Source organism: Lemur catta, chromosome 21 (assembly GCF_020740605.2).
Source record: "Lemur catta isolate mLemCat1 chromosome 21, mLemCat1.pri, whole genome shotgun sequence".
In the NCBI taxonomy this organism is placed as follows: domain Eukaryota; kingdom Metazoa; phylum Chordata; class Mammalia; order Primates; family Lemuridae; genus Lemur; species Lemur catta.
In genome coordinates this window covers 20,065,362-20,080,574 of record NC_059148.1, presented here as the reverse complement: position 1 = coordinate 20,080,574, position 15,213 = coordinate 20,065,362, and the positions used below count along the sequence as shown (strand labels likewise).

The following is a 15,213-nucleotide window of genomic DNA, read 5'->3' as shown; positions in this document are numbered from 1 at the left end:
TACAAAACTAAAATAATACTTGTAAAAACTGATGAAATCTGAATAAGATCTGTACCTGAATGAACAGTTGTGCATCAGTGTCAGTTTCCTGAGTTTGGCAGAGTACTGTGGTCGCGTAAAATATCATGAGGGATCACTGGGTGAAGGGTAAACAGGCACTCTGGATACTATTTTTGCAATTACTTGTGAACCTTAAACTATACAAAAATAAAAGTTATATTATTTAAAAGACAATGGACCGGGAGAAAACTTTGCAAAAAATGTAACAAATCAAGGAATATTATCTACTATAGTATTCAGTATAGTTTCCACCAGCCACATGCAATTATTGAGCACTTGAAAAATGGCTAGCACCACAGGTTTTCATGATATTATTTTTGGACGTGTTGGATTAAATAAAATACATGTTATTAAAATTAATTTTACCTACTTATTTTTGCTTTTTTCATGTGGCTACTAGAAAACTTAAAATAACCTATATGGCTCCCATTATATTTCTATTGCACAGGACTGATCTATAATATATAAAAAGTTCCCACAAATCAATAAGAAAAGATAAACCAGTAGGAAGCTAGACAAAGGATGTTGGTATATAATTCATCAAGAAAAAATATATGTGATTAATAAGCATTTATTCATTCAACAAATATTTATTGATCTTCTACATTCCAGGCACTGTGTTAGTCACCAGGGAGAGGTGGCCAGTTTTAGATAAGATGGTCTGAAAAGCCTTCTGTGAGGAGATGACTTTGGGCCAGGATCTGAAGGACAAAAAGATGGCTTAACCTCACGATTAATTAAAGTAATATTATTTTGGGATTATTTTTTACCCATCAGAATGGGAAAAATAAATTGATTATATACAGTATTGGAGAGGATGTGGAGGAAAGGGTATTGAAAAACCATCAGTGGGAGTGTAGATTTGTGTAAACTTTTTGCAGGGCAATTTGACTCTATCTCTCCAAATGTAAACTTATATTCCCTTCGAATCAGCAACCCCATTGATAGGAATGCACCCTAAGGGAAGGCTCAAATATATGCAAAAACACATGAATAAGGATAATATGTAGTCACAACAAATTTTAAATAATTAAATTGTCTATAGGTGAGGTGTAACCATTTAAATGGACTATTATGGAACCATGAAAAAGAAGGAGACAACTATACTGGCAACATTTCTGTAAGACTGAAGCTACTTGAAAACAAAAAGTTACAGCTGGGCACATTGGCTCATTCCTGTAATCCCAGCACTTTGGGAGGCTGAGGTAGGAGGATCGCTTGAGCCCAGGAGTTCAAAACCAGCCTGGGCAATATAGGGAGACCCTGTCTCTACAAAAATATTTAAAAATTAGCCAGGAGAATCACTTGAGCTCTGGAGTTTGAGGCTGCAGTGAGCTGTAACTATGCCACTGCACTCAAGCCTGGGCGACAGAGTGGGACCCTGTCAAAAAAAAAAGAAGGTAAAAAAAGAGAAAGAGGAAGGAAGGGAGGGAGGGAAGAAGGACAACTTACAAAGAAAAGATTATGCCATAACAAATTAAGATTTTCCCCAAAATACAAGAATGATGCAGCATTAGGAAATCTATCAATATAACTCATTATTTTAAATCATGAATGGAGAAAGAAAACAGGAATGAGACAGACCTGGAAGCACTAGCTTAGAAAATTGCCCACCCTATATTTAGTGGGGAAAAAAGCAAGTTGCAGAACAAGTATAGTATGATACTGTTCATATTTTTAGAACAAAGAGAATATTAACAAAAACTGTGTGTGTGTGTGTGTGTGTGTGTGTGTGTGTGTAATCACTTTGTCTAACTAGCTGTGTGACCGTGGGCAAATTGTTTTAACTTCTTTGTGCCTCAGTTTTCCCATCAGTAAAATGGAAACCATAGAACACCTATCTCATAGAATTATTGTGAGGACTCATAATCCTTGAAAAGTGTTTTAACATAGTGCCTGGCACATAATAAATGCTCAATAAATGTGATCATTATTATTTTGTCCAAGAAAGATTCAGAGGCCAAAACCTTTAGAAAAGAAAAGGTTTTACTTAAAAAGAAATGCAAGAAGTCCAACATCAAAGGGACCACCTAGCCAAATAAGAGGTACAACACACGTATTTAAAAGAGGGAAATGCAAAGTTGCCAAGGTTACCAAGCTTTATATTAGTGTGTTCATGGAAAAAGAAAAAACAGTGCCTTTCTCAAGATATGACAATATCCACAAAGGAGGTAACCTGTGTTTAGACGTGAGCGTTGCAAAAGGCAGGGATGGAGTTGTCTTTGCCAAGATTTATGAGAAATACTCAAGGTTTTAATATTTGAGGGAGCAGGACTAGACAGACTGGCTCTGTTATTCTTCGTCTATCTCAGGGTGAAAATTGTTGTTTCTTTCTCCTGGCTGTGAAAAGTGATGCGCTTAGTCATAGTGGAAGAAGGAGAAAGTGTCAGTTTTCTTTTCATATTATTTGTGGGGGAAAAAAATCTAGAAGCAAATGCACCAAACTGCTAACAAGGGTTATCTCTGGAAAATGAGATTAGGGGAAGAGCTTTTCTATTTACTGTAGTGTTTGTATGTACTTTCTGTAGTGTTTGAACGCTTTGCATGGTCCCAGATTGCATTAGTAATTTTTAAAAAGAACAAATAAGATCATAGAAATTTGGAATAGCTAAAGCCTCCCTGTTTCTTTCTAGCTCTTCCACACCAGATGGACTAGTCTGCATTCTAAGCTCGTCAGAAAAAGATTTATAAACCATGCATTTTCTCTAAAATCCATTTCCACCACTTTAGTCTGTCTCATCTGCCAGGAGAACCTTAGTATAAAATTGCAATTGGAAGAGGCAAGGAATTATAGCTGACACGTGGGGGAGGAGGGAAAGAATTCCTTCCTCTACTTGTTAGATCTCTACCCTTAAGCCCAAGACCCCCAGCCACTGAAGTCCTCCAGGATGAAATCTGAGAGTCTGAAAGTCTCCTACCCTCATCCCTACCCCCATCTCCTTGCATTCACCCGGCAGATTTCCCACTGGGCAACCCCTTTTCCAAATACCAAAGGAGAAAATGGATTCAGAAGAGGACTCATAAGGAGAAAAGAGTCCACACTTGTACCAAAAGATGCTTTTCACTTGTTTTTTCAAGCTAACACCAGCCCCATTCCTGGACTCACTCGAGGTCTGCCTTGTGAGTGCCGGAAAGTTGGTGGTTTGCAGAGAGGAAGGTCACATAGGAGATGCCAGACGGGCAGCAGGGGATGATGGTGTGGCAGGATTTCCCCATGGCTTGCACCCAAATCCCCTCAGCCAGGTCATCCACGTGGCTCCTCTCACCTGTGCCAGAAAACTCCAATGGCCCAGGGACCCCCATGTCACCTGGGTGCGTGGGCAATGCACAGATGGTAGATGTCCTATTCATCATTGTGGCACAGACTGCAGGTTTTTCCCACGTTTTTGGTCACTGCTGCTGAGACCATGAAAATGGTTTTTGTTTTTGTTTTTGTTTTCATCCCAACGGCCAAGAGTTGACATGGTTTGGGAAGAGAGGGGAAGGTCTTGTTGTTTTTCCTCTGGTTACAGCAACATAAATGCATCGCCATGATTCATCTCAGAACTGAGTTTTCCAAGGTAGCACAAGAGAATAATGATCAGTTTGGGGGGGTCTGAATGTACATCATTCTAAACTAGGTTATGAGCTCAGAATTTGGGATCCTAATATTCCATGCAGAGACTTTGATTGTGAAGCCTTTAAAACAGCTTCTCAAACTTGGGTCCCCAAAAATTCTGATCCAGCAAGGGGTAGAGATGATTCTGTTGCACTGCATGAGTCACAGCTTTAGACTAAGGAGCAAGACAGGAGGTGGCAATTGACAGTAAAAGCTAACATTTATTGAGTGTATACTGTGTGCTGAGCCAATGCTAATCACTTTATATGCATTAACTCATTGGATCCTCCCATGCAAAGTAGGTGCTTATTATTAAATACTATTGCCCCCAATTTACAGATGAGGACACTGAGTCTTAGAAAGTTTGATAACTTGCCCTGGCTAGAATTTGAATTCAGGTCTCTCTGAGTTTAGAGCCCATGCTCTCTCACACACTCCCTTGGAATAAATTTAAAGGTGGTGAGCAACTTGACCTTGAAGGACATTAAGGATAGCCCCCTAGACCAGAGGTTTTCAATTCTGTCAAGATTAAAAATAATAATACTAGGCTGGGCACAGTGGCTCACGCCTGTAATCCTAGCACTCTGGGAGGCCAAGGTGGGAGGATCGCTCAAGGTCAGGCGTTTGAGACCAGCCTGAGCAAAAGCGAGACCCCGTCTCTACTAAAAATAGAAAGAAATTATCTGGACAACTAAAAATATATATAGAAAAAATTAGCTGGGCATGGTGGCATGTGCCTGTAGTCCCAGCTACTTGGGAGGCTGAGGCAGGAGAATTGCTTGAGCCCAGGAGTTTTGAGGTTGCTGTGAGCTAGGCTGACGCCACGGCACTCTAGCTCAGGCAACAGAGCAAGACTCTGTCTCAAAAAAATAAAAAAAATAATAATAACGTGGAAGCAACCCACGTGTCCATTGACAGATAAATGGATAAACAAAATGTAGTATAGCCATACAATGGAATATTGTTCAGCCTCAAAAAGGGAAGGAAATTCTGACACAAGCTACAACATGGATGAACCTTGAAGACATTACACTAAGTAAAAGAAGCCAGTTGAAAATGGACAAATACCATATGATTTCACTTATATGAGGTATCCAGAATAGTCAAGTATATAGAATCAGAAAAGAGAATGGTGTCTGCCAGGGGCTTGGAGGAGGGTAGAATAGAGCGTAAGTGTTTAAAAGGAATGGAGTTTCAGTTGGGGAAGAGAAAAAAGCTCTGGAAGATGGTTGGTTATGGTTGCACGACCATGTGAATGTGCTTAACGCCACTGAACTATCACTTAAAAGTAGTTAAAATGGTAAATTTTATGCATACAATAAAAAAAATACATGTAAGGCGGGCCATAGTGGTTCACACCTGTAATCTTAGCACTTTGGGAGGCAGAGGCAGGAGGATTGCTTGAGGCCAGGAGTTCAAGACCAGCCGGAGCAAGAGCAAGACCCTGTCTCTACAAAATATAGAAAAATTAGCCAGGTGTGGTAGTTTGTGCCTATAGTCTCAGCTACTCAGGAGGCTGAAGAAGGAGGATCATATGAGCCCAGGAGTTTGAGATTGCAGTGAGCTCTGATGATACCACTGGATAGAGTGACAGAGTGAGACCCTGTCTAAAATATATGTGTATATATATATATATATATACATACACATACATATACATAAAGCATATGGTACCTGGTCCCTACATCAGTTAAGTCCAAATCTCCCCAGGATAGGGCCCGGATATCTTTGTTTCTTTAAAACTGCCCAGGTGGTTCTAATGGGCACCCCGGGTTGAAAACTCCAGAATTCAGGACTTGGAATTTTGGAACTCACTCTCTGGAAGTCCCTGACATTGTTGCAGGTTTTCACTCTCTCATTCACACAAGAAGCCTAAAAAAAATTCTTTTCTTTGCTGAATCCCCCAGCCTGTTGCTGACTAAGGTGGCCCAGATCCAAGAATTAATGGAAGGTTCCGGAAGCAGAAAGCTCTGTGGTATACTGGGTATTTCTCAAGCTTGTAATTGTCTGCACATGCCTAATCCCCCTTAATAGACCAGGAAGATGAGCAATTATTACTGAAGTGCTGTGATTTCAGAATGAAGAACAGAGGTTCCCAGTGACATGTGTAATTCACGGCACTGATAGAGTCCCTTGGTACATAGCTGTAGCACGACTTTAGGGTGATTCTTAGCAGTGGGATGATGAAGGAGGCTCGTGATAAGGGAGAAAAACAGCATCTGGCCATCAGCTCCGTAGCAAGCATTCTCTGAGCACCCTTCTTTTGCCTGGCACCAGGCTAAGTCCTAGAGAACTCCAAGATTCCCTCAAAGAACTGAGGTTCTGTAGGGAAACAGACATACTCATTCACTCACTCCGTCAATACGTATTTCTTGAGCTCCTACAATGTGCCAGACACCACTCAAAGTACTAGCAATGAGGACAATACTTAAATATTTAACGCATTTAGCATGGGCACAGAATCAGACAAGATTCTCTCCTCAGCCCAGAAATAACCCTTAAGGTACTGGATTTGGGGAAGCCTGGGGGAATTCAGGAGAGGAAGCAGGGTGGCTGGGACACTGGGGAAGGGGTACAAGCCTCAGGGTAGCTGCTGTTTGTCAATGCGCACAGAAGTATTTGAGCATTTTAACAGCTGGGAAAATGGCGGCCTTGTCTCGGGTATAGAGATGAACAATTCAGCCAAGGTCCCTGACCTCACTCATTGATCTTCTAGGGAAGAAGTGGGAGAACTTTTTCTGCAAATGACTAAATACTAAATATTTTTGGCCTTGAGGACCCTACAGTCTCTGTCCCAGCTACTCAATTCTGGCATTCTAGCACAAAAGCAGCCGCAGATAATAGTAGACAAATGACCATGGCTATGTTCCAAACAAACTCGATTTACAAAAACAGGTGGCAGGATGGACTTGGCCCATGGGCCATAGTTGGCAAATCCCTGTTCTAGCAGACAGGACAGACATAGTCATTTATCCTTTTATGCTACAAATATTTATCCAGCGTCTTCTACATGACAAGCATTGCACTGGGCACTGACCTGCTGTCTCGAACAAGACAGACAACGGCGGCCCCTGCCTATATAGCACTTGCATTCTGGTGCAAGAGACAAGATCAATCATTTTAATGTGTTATGGTAAATGCTAAGATGAAAGTGACCAGGAAATACAGAGGGGGCAGCTAGCTCAGCCTTGGAGTTCAGGGAAGGATTCCCAGAGGAGGGGACAGCCATGCCGCTCGCTCAGCAGCCTGACACTGAGATGAGCAGAGTCACCGGAGGGTTCTTCCAGCATTTTTGTCAGGACAACCTGAGAATCCCCACGCCCTTCCTGGTGGCTTGTCTATCATCACCAGCTCTTCCCTTGTGTCCCCCAGTCTCTGAACAGCTACAACGATGGTGACTACGAAGGATCCAGGCGGCTTGGGCGGAATGCCAAGTGGGTGGCCATCGCCTCCATCATCATTGGCCTTCTCATCATCGGCATTTCTTGTGCAGTTCACTTCGCAAGGAAGTAAGTATAGGCTTTTCGAATCCCTTGTGATGTAAGATGCCTTTTCTTGAATGCCCACTGGAATCTGTCAGGATAGATTAGATTATACTCCAGTAACAAACAACCCCAAACAAAAGGGTTTTCATGTGGTCCTCACTGGTGTTCCATGGACCACAAAGGTCAGTGGAAGTTCTCTCCTCCACACAGTCATTCAGGTCCCCAGGCAATCCAAACCTCCACCATCTTGTAGCTGCTCTATCTAGAATGGAGGTCAACAACTGTTTCTTTAAAGGGCCACATAGTAAATATTTTAGGCCTTGCAGGCCACATGGTCTCTGTCATGGTCTCTGTCACAACTACTTAGCTCTGCCATTTTAGCACAAAAGCAGCCATAGTCAACATGTGAATGAACAGGCATGGCCATGTTCTAATAAAACTTTATTTACAAAAGCAGGCACCACATCTGTGGGCTGTAGTTTGCCAACCTCAGATCTAGAGCACAAGATGCCCCCAGGTGAAGCTGGGGGGAGAGGAAGATCGGAGAATCCCACATGGGCCTTTTATTGCCTCAGCCCAGGAGTGACGAATGTCACTTAGGCTCACAGTCATTGGCTGAAATCAGTGACATAGTCCCACCTAGCTGTAACAGGGTGGGAAATGTGGGGGAGTAAATGGGATATTCAGGAGTGTTCCTTGCTCTGCCTTACCATGGCATCTGCTAAATGATCTCCTACACGATTTGGCATTAAACTAGCATCATCATTCTTAGTTTAAGGGCAGAAGGGTCACTACATATTTCTGGTATTGCCAATGAGCTCTCACCTCCTAAAACGATGGATGCTGTTGCTGTGTCCCTCTGGATTTGGACAAATTTATTCTGATTTCTCAAACCAGCTGAGATGGGCTCCATCCACTAGAGTCAGCGATGCTTTCCAGCAGATGGAAATGACACAGGACAAGGTGATGTGATGAACTATCCAAACTGGGAAATGACAAGCCCAGATCCATCTCTGTCTTATGTGTAACTCCTGGCTGGACAGATAAGAATGCTGAGAAATCCTTTAGCTTTTCTGCCAGAGCAGCGCAACCACTCCTAAATACCATTGACCAGAGTCCTGTGCCCCTCAAGCTGAGAAGGTCAACCTCTGTGTCTTAGTTGACCAAAGAGACTCACCCAAGTGGATGAAAGAGAAAGGGGACATCCTTTGACCTGCCAGATCAGCCAACCCAACCTCGGCAACCAAGACAGTAGCAGATGTCCCGATAGATCAACTTCCTATGGGACAAGCCAGCCCCAGGAGCAATCGGTGGCTGTTGGATGGAGGGGGATATGTCAAAACAAGAAGGGTCACACACACAAAAATAGATGGCTTTGCCCAAAGAAAGGAGAAAAGGACACTAAAACATGAAAGGAAACTCAAGGTTTCTTGCTTGCTAGATAGCAAATTTGATGATGTTGGCCTATAATGAGGAAAATGGTTGGAGAATAGACGTGAATACAGTTCTCTTATTCTTAAGAGAAGGCCTAATGTGCTTGTGTCCGTGTGCACAGTGGGCCATAGAGCATGGGGTTAATGGTGCAGGTCTGGCATTGGACTGCTTGGGCCCAGGTCCACCCCCACCCCCACCCCATCACTTACTCACTGTGAGATCTTCAGCCAATTATTCAACCTCCTCAAACCTCAGATTGCTCAGCTGTGAAATGGGGATTATAGTAGTATCCATTTCATAGGCTATTGTAAAGGATAGATGACCCACACAATGTGTATAGCTTAGTGTCTCTGTTCCTTAGTTGGTGCACGAAATGATACAAACCGTTTATTAATTCTGTTATTACTATTGTTGTCAACATTACTGGGAAAGGACCTCAGAATTTAAGATGCCATTAAGTAGAGCTCAAGGCTTTGTACTCATGAGCCAAACTCAAAGGACAATGTTCCAAGGGAAAGATGCCAAGTCTTGGCTTAACTCCTGGGAACTTGTGAAAATACATACTGCCCAGATTAGTGTTTGAGCTAAGTGGGTTATAATAATAGCAACTGACACTGACATGGACCTCGCTGTGTGCCAGGCCCTGTTCTGAGCTCTTACATGAATTAATCCTCATGGAATCCTCACAGCAACCCAGAGAAGTAGGTATTATTACTCCCATTTTGCAGATGAGAAAACTGAGGCTCAGAGAGGTGAAGTGACTTGTTAGTTAGACAGTTAGTTAGTGGTAGTGGTAGGGTTTAAACCCAAGATAGTCCGGCTTTTCCAGCTGTTTTCTTAAACAAACTCCATATTACCTCTAAGTCAATGTGTCCCTTCTAGGGCACCCAGTAACAAAGGCCAGCAAATGGTGCTTGCTTTGTCTGTGAGGATAATGTGTTGAGGTTTCAACCTACAGAAACGTGATGAATCACAGAGGGTCACAAAGTCAAAGGAGTGCAGGGGTCAGGCAGAGAACAGACATGAGTGAAGCAGCCTGGTTACAGGACAACAGGGAGCGGTGGGGACCACGGCCAATTGGAGAGCACAGTTTAACGGGTGCAGCCACCGCTCTGCTCCAATTGTTACCACTTACCATGCAGGCCCCCTGCAGCCCACTTTTCAAAAGGTGGTGTTGCAAATCTGGGTTTTTATGTAAAATGTCCTGATTTTTAGATGTCAACAACCAATGCACATTATTAAAACACATGGTGAGGGCCAAAAATAACAGTTGCCGCCTAGACACTCTCTACCTTGCAGTCTCTGGTGGACAATTTGGCTTTCAAAGATCAGTTTGCCCCTGATACACCATCCAAGAAGTTACGAGGGACGTAGAAGTCTTCATATATGGACTTTCTCCCTTCGTAGTATCATGTTTCTATGTGGAGGTGAAGTGTGGATGTACGTCTGCTTGTGACTGAAGCTTTGTTAGTAGGAATAAAATGTATCAGAGGGAGTCACCTCTCCATCCCTCCTTCCTAAGAGGCAGCGTTTCACAGTGGGTAGAGCCTGGGCTGTAGCATCGGCCTCAACAGGATTCAAATCCTAGTTCCACACACAGGCCATCTGGCCAAGCTATTAAACCCTCTGTGCCTCAATTTCCGTATCTGTAAAATGCGAATAGAATTATTTCCCCATTTTTAAAGTCAGATTCCTTTTCTATTCCTTTCCTTCCACATTATTAAAGAAAACACAAAAGTTTTTCAGAGTTAGAATCCAATGGACAAACTCAGATTTAAAGGCTTTGTCGTGTATTTGCATGGGCAAGAGAGAGACAGAGAGACAGAGACAGAGACAGAGGGAGAACGTGATAAAGGAATTAGCCCTTCAGAAATGAAATCAATTCTGTCTTCCATTAAGAAATGAATGGCAACGTGGAACTTATAAGGCAGAGGTTCCCAAGCTTTGGGCTACATAAGAGTTACCTGGAGAGATTTCAAAGAAGTTGGCGTCTGAGCCCCACCTCAAAAGATTCCAACTTGCTAAAGCAGAAGCGAGGCCCAGGAATCTGCATTTTGCAGCTCCCCCTTCGTGTCCCCAAGGATTCAGATGCAGGTGGTCAGCAGAACACCCTTTGCCCAACCCTGGCAAACTTCTTCCTTCCAGAGTCCAAACGGAAAAGCACACACAGTGGCCGTTAATGGACTGGTCAGTTTTCATTTACATCAGCAAACGCATCATCCTAATTTGTTATGTCGAGTTCAATGCCAAGGGGGAGAATAAAGTTACCGCCCAGGTGATGTACCCGCAGGGAGGCTCTTCTGTGACAACCAAAAAGGCAGCAAGGCCTGTACTGATTTCCTCTTCCACCAACAGTTTAGCATCCAATTTTTCACACTGTGGGCAACCTTAATATTATCCATCATTTTAATTGTTTCAATCTGGCGGACAAAAAAATATGTAGTATTTTACTATTGCTTCAATTTGTGCCTCCCTGGTTGAACATCTTGTTTTATGTTTATTCTGATTTCTTCATCAATGTCCCACTAGCTTTTATCCTTTCCAAAGCAAAAATCTTTCCATTGTTGCTGGCAATTTAGGTCTGCCTTGTTTCTACCTCAACTTATCTGAGCCAACAAGGAAAAGCCTTCTGGAAATAGGTAAATGTTCCTTATTTTTCATGATGGATGGAATTACAAAAATTCTCTGAAGACACGTTTATGCAAAACAATTCCCAGGAAGCTTTGCCCCAGCCAGAAATACAGGAAAGAAGATGGATTTGCTTTTATGTTTTCGCAAAAAGTCAAGTTCTTGTTTCATGCCCACCATGATAGATACACTTCCTTCCAACACTAATGTAATTGAAGGCTATTTTGAGGCCAGGGAAGGATTTATTTCAATTTGCTTATAAGAGAAATTTTACCAGTACAGAATGAGTTTACATCTTCTAACTCTTTGGCAGTTAGTGGGACACAGTTGTGTTGACCCTTACCCCCATTTAGAGGTCAAGTTCTTTCGTAACTAAAACTGTGAAACACAAAGACTCTTACTGCTGAGAATGACAAACAAGTATTTTTAATACACAGTGGGGTGTGTACCTGACTACCTAGATATCTACAAGACCACTCAGACGTGCATTCAGTGGAGTTGTACTGCATGTACATTTCACTTACGGCAAATCAACTTTGTGTGTTTCTGAAAAAGACAAAAGCAACTGTTTCAATGGAGCTGGAGATTCTGGTTGTCATTCTGCTCAATGGTCATAAGCATGGGTGGGAATGTCACTTCTATTCCTTCTATGTGAGCTCAGAGCATGGTTCCAGTGTTTAAACAGATGTCATGAGCCCAAAACCCATCCAATTACTCAAGCTAGTGCTCAATTCCAGGAATGGTCACCTCTTCCACCACTGAAATGTTCACTGGTTGTGTTGGGCTGATCAGGGTGCTGTGTGTGTCTCCAAGAGGGTATCCTCCTATGGAGCTTCAAGATTAAGTTTAATTATTTTCAAAGCTCACCTTATGCCCTGACATGAGAACCTTACCCCCAAGCAACATGAAGTTCTATCATATTACAAGGGTTGTCTGAGAATGTCATATTTGTCTCCTTCATATCCAAGCTTGGTCATGGTCTACTAGTTTTGCTGCTAAGGAAGTTCCACCAAATCCCACAGAACATCAGATAAGTGACCGTGAACCTGACCACAGGGAGGGAGGAAGAGGAAACTTGGGAGGTGTGTAAATTTTCTGGGAAGCAGCAATAACTGAAGCTTCTACCAGGTATCTTAGGTGTGATATGGTGATATAAGAAGAAATAAATATTTGGTCTCTGCCTCTGGGTCCTGACACAGAGCTCCTAACACCCTTATAGACAGAAGTGCTAGGAGAATCTTTTGTTCTGATATTTGATCTTTGACCCCAGTTCCTGACACAGAGCTTCTAAATCCCTCGGAATTTCCTGCACGGTAAGGGCATCTTTTGTTCTGATGAGGTGACTCTTGCTGGTTGCTGGACAGCTTCAGGATGAGGGTGAGTTGCTAGGGGGTGCAACCATGTGATTAGAAGGTTGAAAACTTTCAGTCCAATCCCCCGACCTCCAGCGAGGAGAAAAGGGGCTGAGGTTAAGCTGATCACTAACGGCCAATGATATAATCAATCCGGCCTACAAAACGAAGCTCCCATAAAGACCTAAAAGGACAGGGTTTGGAGAGCGTCTGGATTGCTGAACCCTTGGGGTACCTGGAGAGTGGAGGGCCAGGAAAGGGCATGGAAGCTCCACACCCCTTCCTAAACACCTTGCCTTACGTATCTCTGCCATCTGGCTGTTCATCTGCATACTTTGTAATATTCTTTGTACTAAATGGGTAAGTGTTGCCATGAGTTCTGTGAGCCACCCTAGCAAATTAATAGAACCCAAGGTGGGGGTTGTAGGATCTCCATTTATAGCGGGTTGGTCAGAAGCACAGGTCACAACAGGTCACGACCTGCAATTGGCATCTGAAGGTGGGGGGCAGTCTTGGGGGACTGAACCATTAACCTGTGAGATCTGACTCTAACTCCCACTAGATGGTGTCATCATTTTTTTTTTTTTTTTTGAGACAGTGTGTCACTCTGTTCCCCGGGCTAGAGTGCTGTGGTGTCAGCCTAGCTCACAGCAACCTCAGACTCCTGGGCTCAAGCAATCCTTCTGCCTCAGCCTCCCGAGTAGCTGGGACTACAGGCATGAGCCACAATGCCCAGCTAATTTTTTGATATATATTTTTAGCTGTCCATATAATTTCTTTCTATTTTTAGTAGAGACAGGGTCTCGCTCTTGCTCAGGCTGTTCTCAAACTCCTGAGCTCAAATGATCCGCCCGCCTCGGCCTCCCAGAGTGCTAGGATTACAGGCGTGAGCCACTGCGCCTGGCCTGATGGTGTCATCATTGAGCTAAATTATAGCATACCCAGTTCGTATTCGCTGGAGAATTGATTGGTGTGTAGGGAAACCAGGCATATCTGCTCACAGAAGTGTGTTGTGTTGACCATGTAAGAGAAGAAAAACTTTATCTTTTATGTTAGGGATATAAAAAAAAAAAAGTCTTCTTTAGTGGCATATGTCCATACAGGTAGGAATATTCTCTGTTAAATACAAAACCTTAGGACAGTGGTTCTGCAACTTCAGAATACTTAGAATTATTTTTTTTCTTGCAAGGGTGATTGTGATAATGCATACTTCAAGGCTACTCAGGGTCTTGACTGGGGCCCAGGAATCTGCATTTGTACAAGCATCCCAGCTGAACCTGTCATCGGTGGCTCTGAGACCTGTGCTTTGAGAAACATGACTAGAATAACCCAACCTTGAGTCCCAAAGTCACCAGGAAAAAGGAAAAGCCTGTAGACATGTTGATTTAGGCTAGGGATATAAATTATCAGGATTGATAAACAATGGCTACTATATTTAAATGTTTTAGCTGTGTGATTTATTTCCCTACTTTGCCTAGCAACTTGAGGGCAGAGAATTTTCTTACTTTGAGAGACTGCATGTTTCTGATTCTGTTTGGACCAGAACACTTGTCTGCTGTCAATGTAGTATTGTAGACAAAGCTGTTGAATATTTCAGTTCAATAATTCCCAGCTCTTAGGAATTTGATGTCATGAAACCCTGCCTTTCTTTGCCCCAGCCACCATGTGGCTTACATATTATAGACATCCTGTAAAATTAGGATGAATGAGACCGTTTTTTTTTTTTTATGAGTTTCGTTAAAGACTACCAATGATCTGATACCATTTCAAGAAAGTAAACTACCTGGGATTTCAACCATTTGAGATTTCAATCTGTTCTCTCGCTGATTGGTTCCAGCTTTCTCGATAAGGATAAAGAATAATTTTTTTAAAGGCAAGTACTTTACAATTTTGAAAAGGCAGTAGTTTACTTCAGATACTATTTTTGAATGAAACTCAGAAAATTCATTTTCAGGCCTGGAATCCTCTACAGTTGGATTTTCCAGCCCCTTGGGGAGGAGACTGAGATTGAAAAATGTTCAAGAGGCATTTTGCTCCATCTGTATCCTTCGAGTTTTTTTTTTTCACATGCCACATGTAAAATAAAATGTTTTTCAAATAGAATATATTTCTCAAAAGGAACCCAGTATTTACAGTGTAAAGCGTACAGGTCTGTTTGTCCATTTCAGCATTTGTTGAACCAGAGTAATCTCCATTAGATAAGGAAGCCACTGAGCTAAGAAAGCCAACCACGGAAGCTAAGCCCCCTGTCTTTCTGTCTTTCCCTCTCTCTGCATCAACAGTGCCTGAGGAGCCATCGGGAGGTGTGCTGAGAGCGTGGAGGATGGACCTCATCTGCACACACCCCAAATGAGTTTCCAAGGAAAGGATCCTTGACTTCAGACTGTGAGATCTTTTCCTCCGGGACTCTCCAGAGGCAGGTCCCTGGCAAATGAACAACAACAACAACAACAACAACAAAAAAAGTCCAAAATTTTAGGAAATCCAAGCAACACAGCCAGATCCAGCAAAGTCATTGATTTGTAAAAACAAAAAGAGAAAGAAAAAAAACATGAAGTCTCACTGTTTGAGTTTAGCGAAGCCCATTTGTGTCCATTCCTCCTCTCCAGAGATGAGCCTCAAGTAATGTCATTTACTTCTAATTGGTGGGGAGGGG

General features: G+C 42.7%; 1 protein-coding gene across 1 annotated transcript in view; it reads left to right on the top strand.

Annotated features, from left to right (window-relative positions):
• TMEM233 (transmembrane protein 233) overlaps positions 1–14,934 on the top strand; it is a 28,287-nt gene extending 13,353 nt beyond the window's left edge. Inside the window, exons 2-3 of the mRNA XM_045534696.1 lie at positions 7,031–7,167; positions 14,840–14,934. Of these exons, the coding sequence (XP_045390652.1) occupies positions 7,031–7,167; positions 14,840–14,846 (144 nt within the window). The 3' untranslated portion in view covers positions 14,847–14,934. The remainder of the gene's footprint in view (positions 1–7,030; positions 7,168–14,839) is intronic.
• Positions 14,935–15,213: the final 279 nt, after the last annotated feature.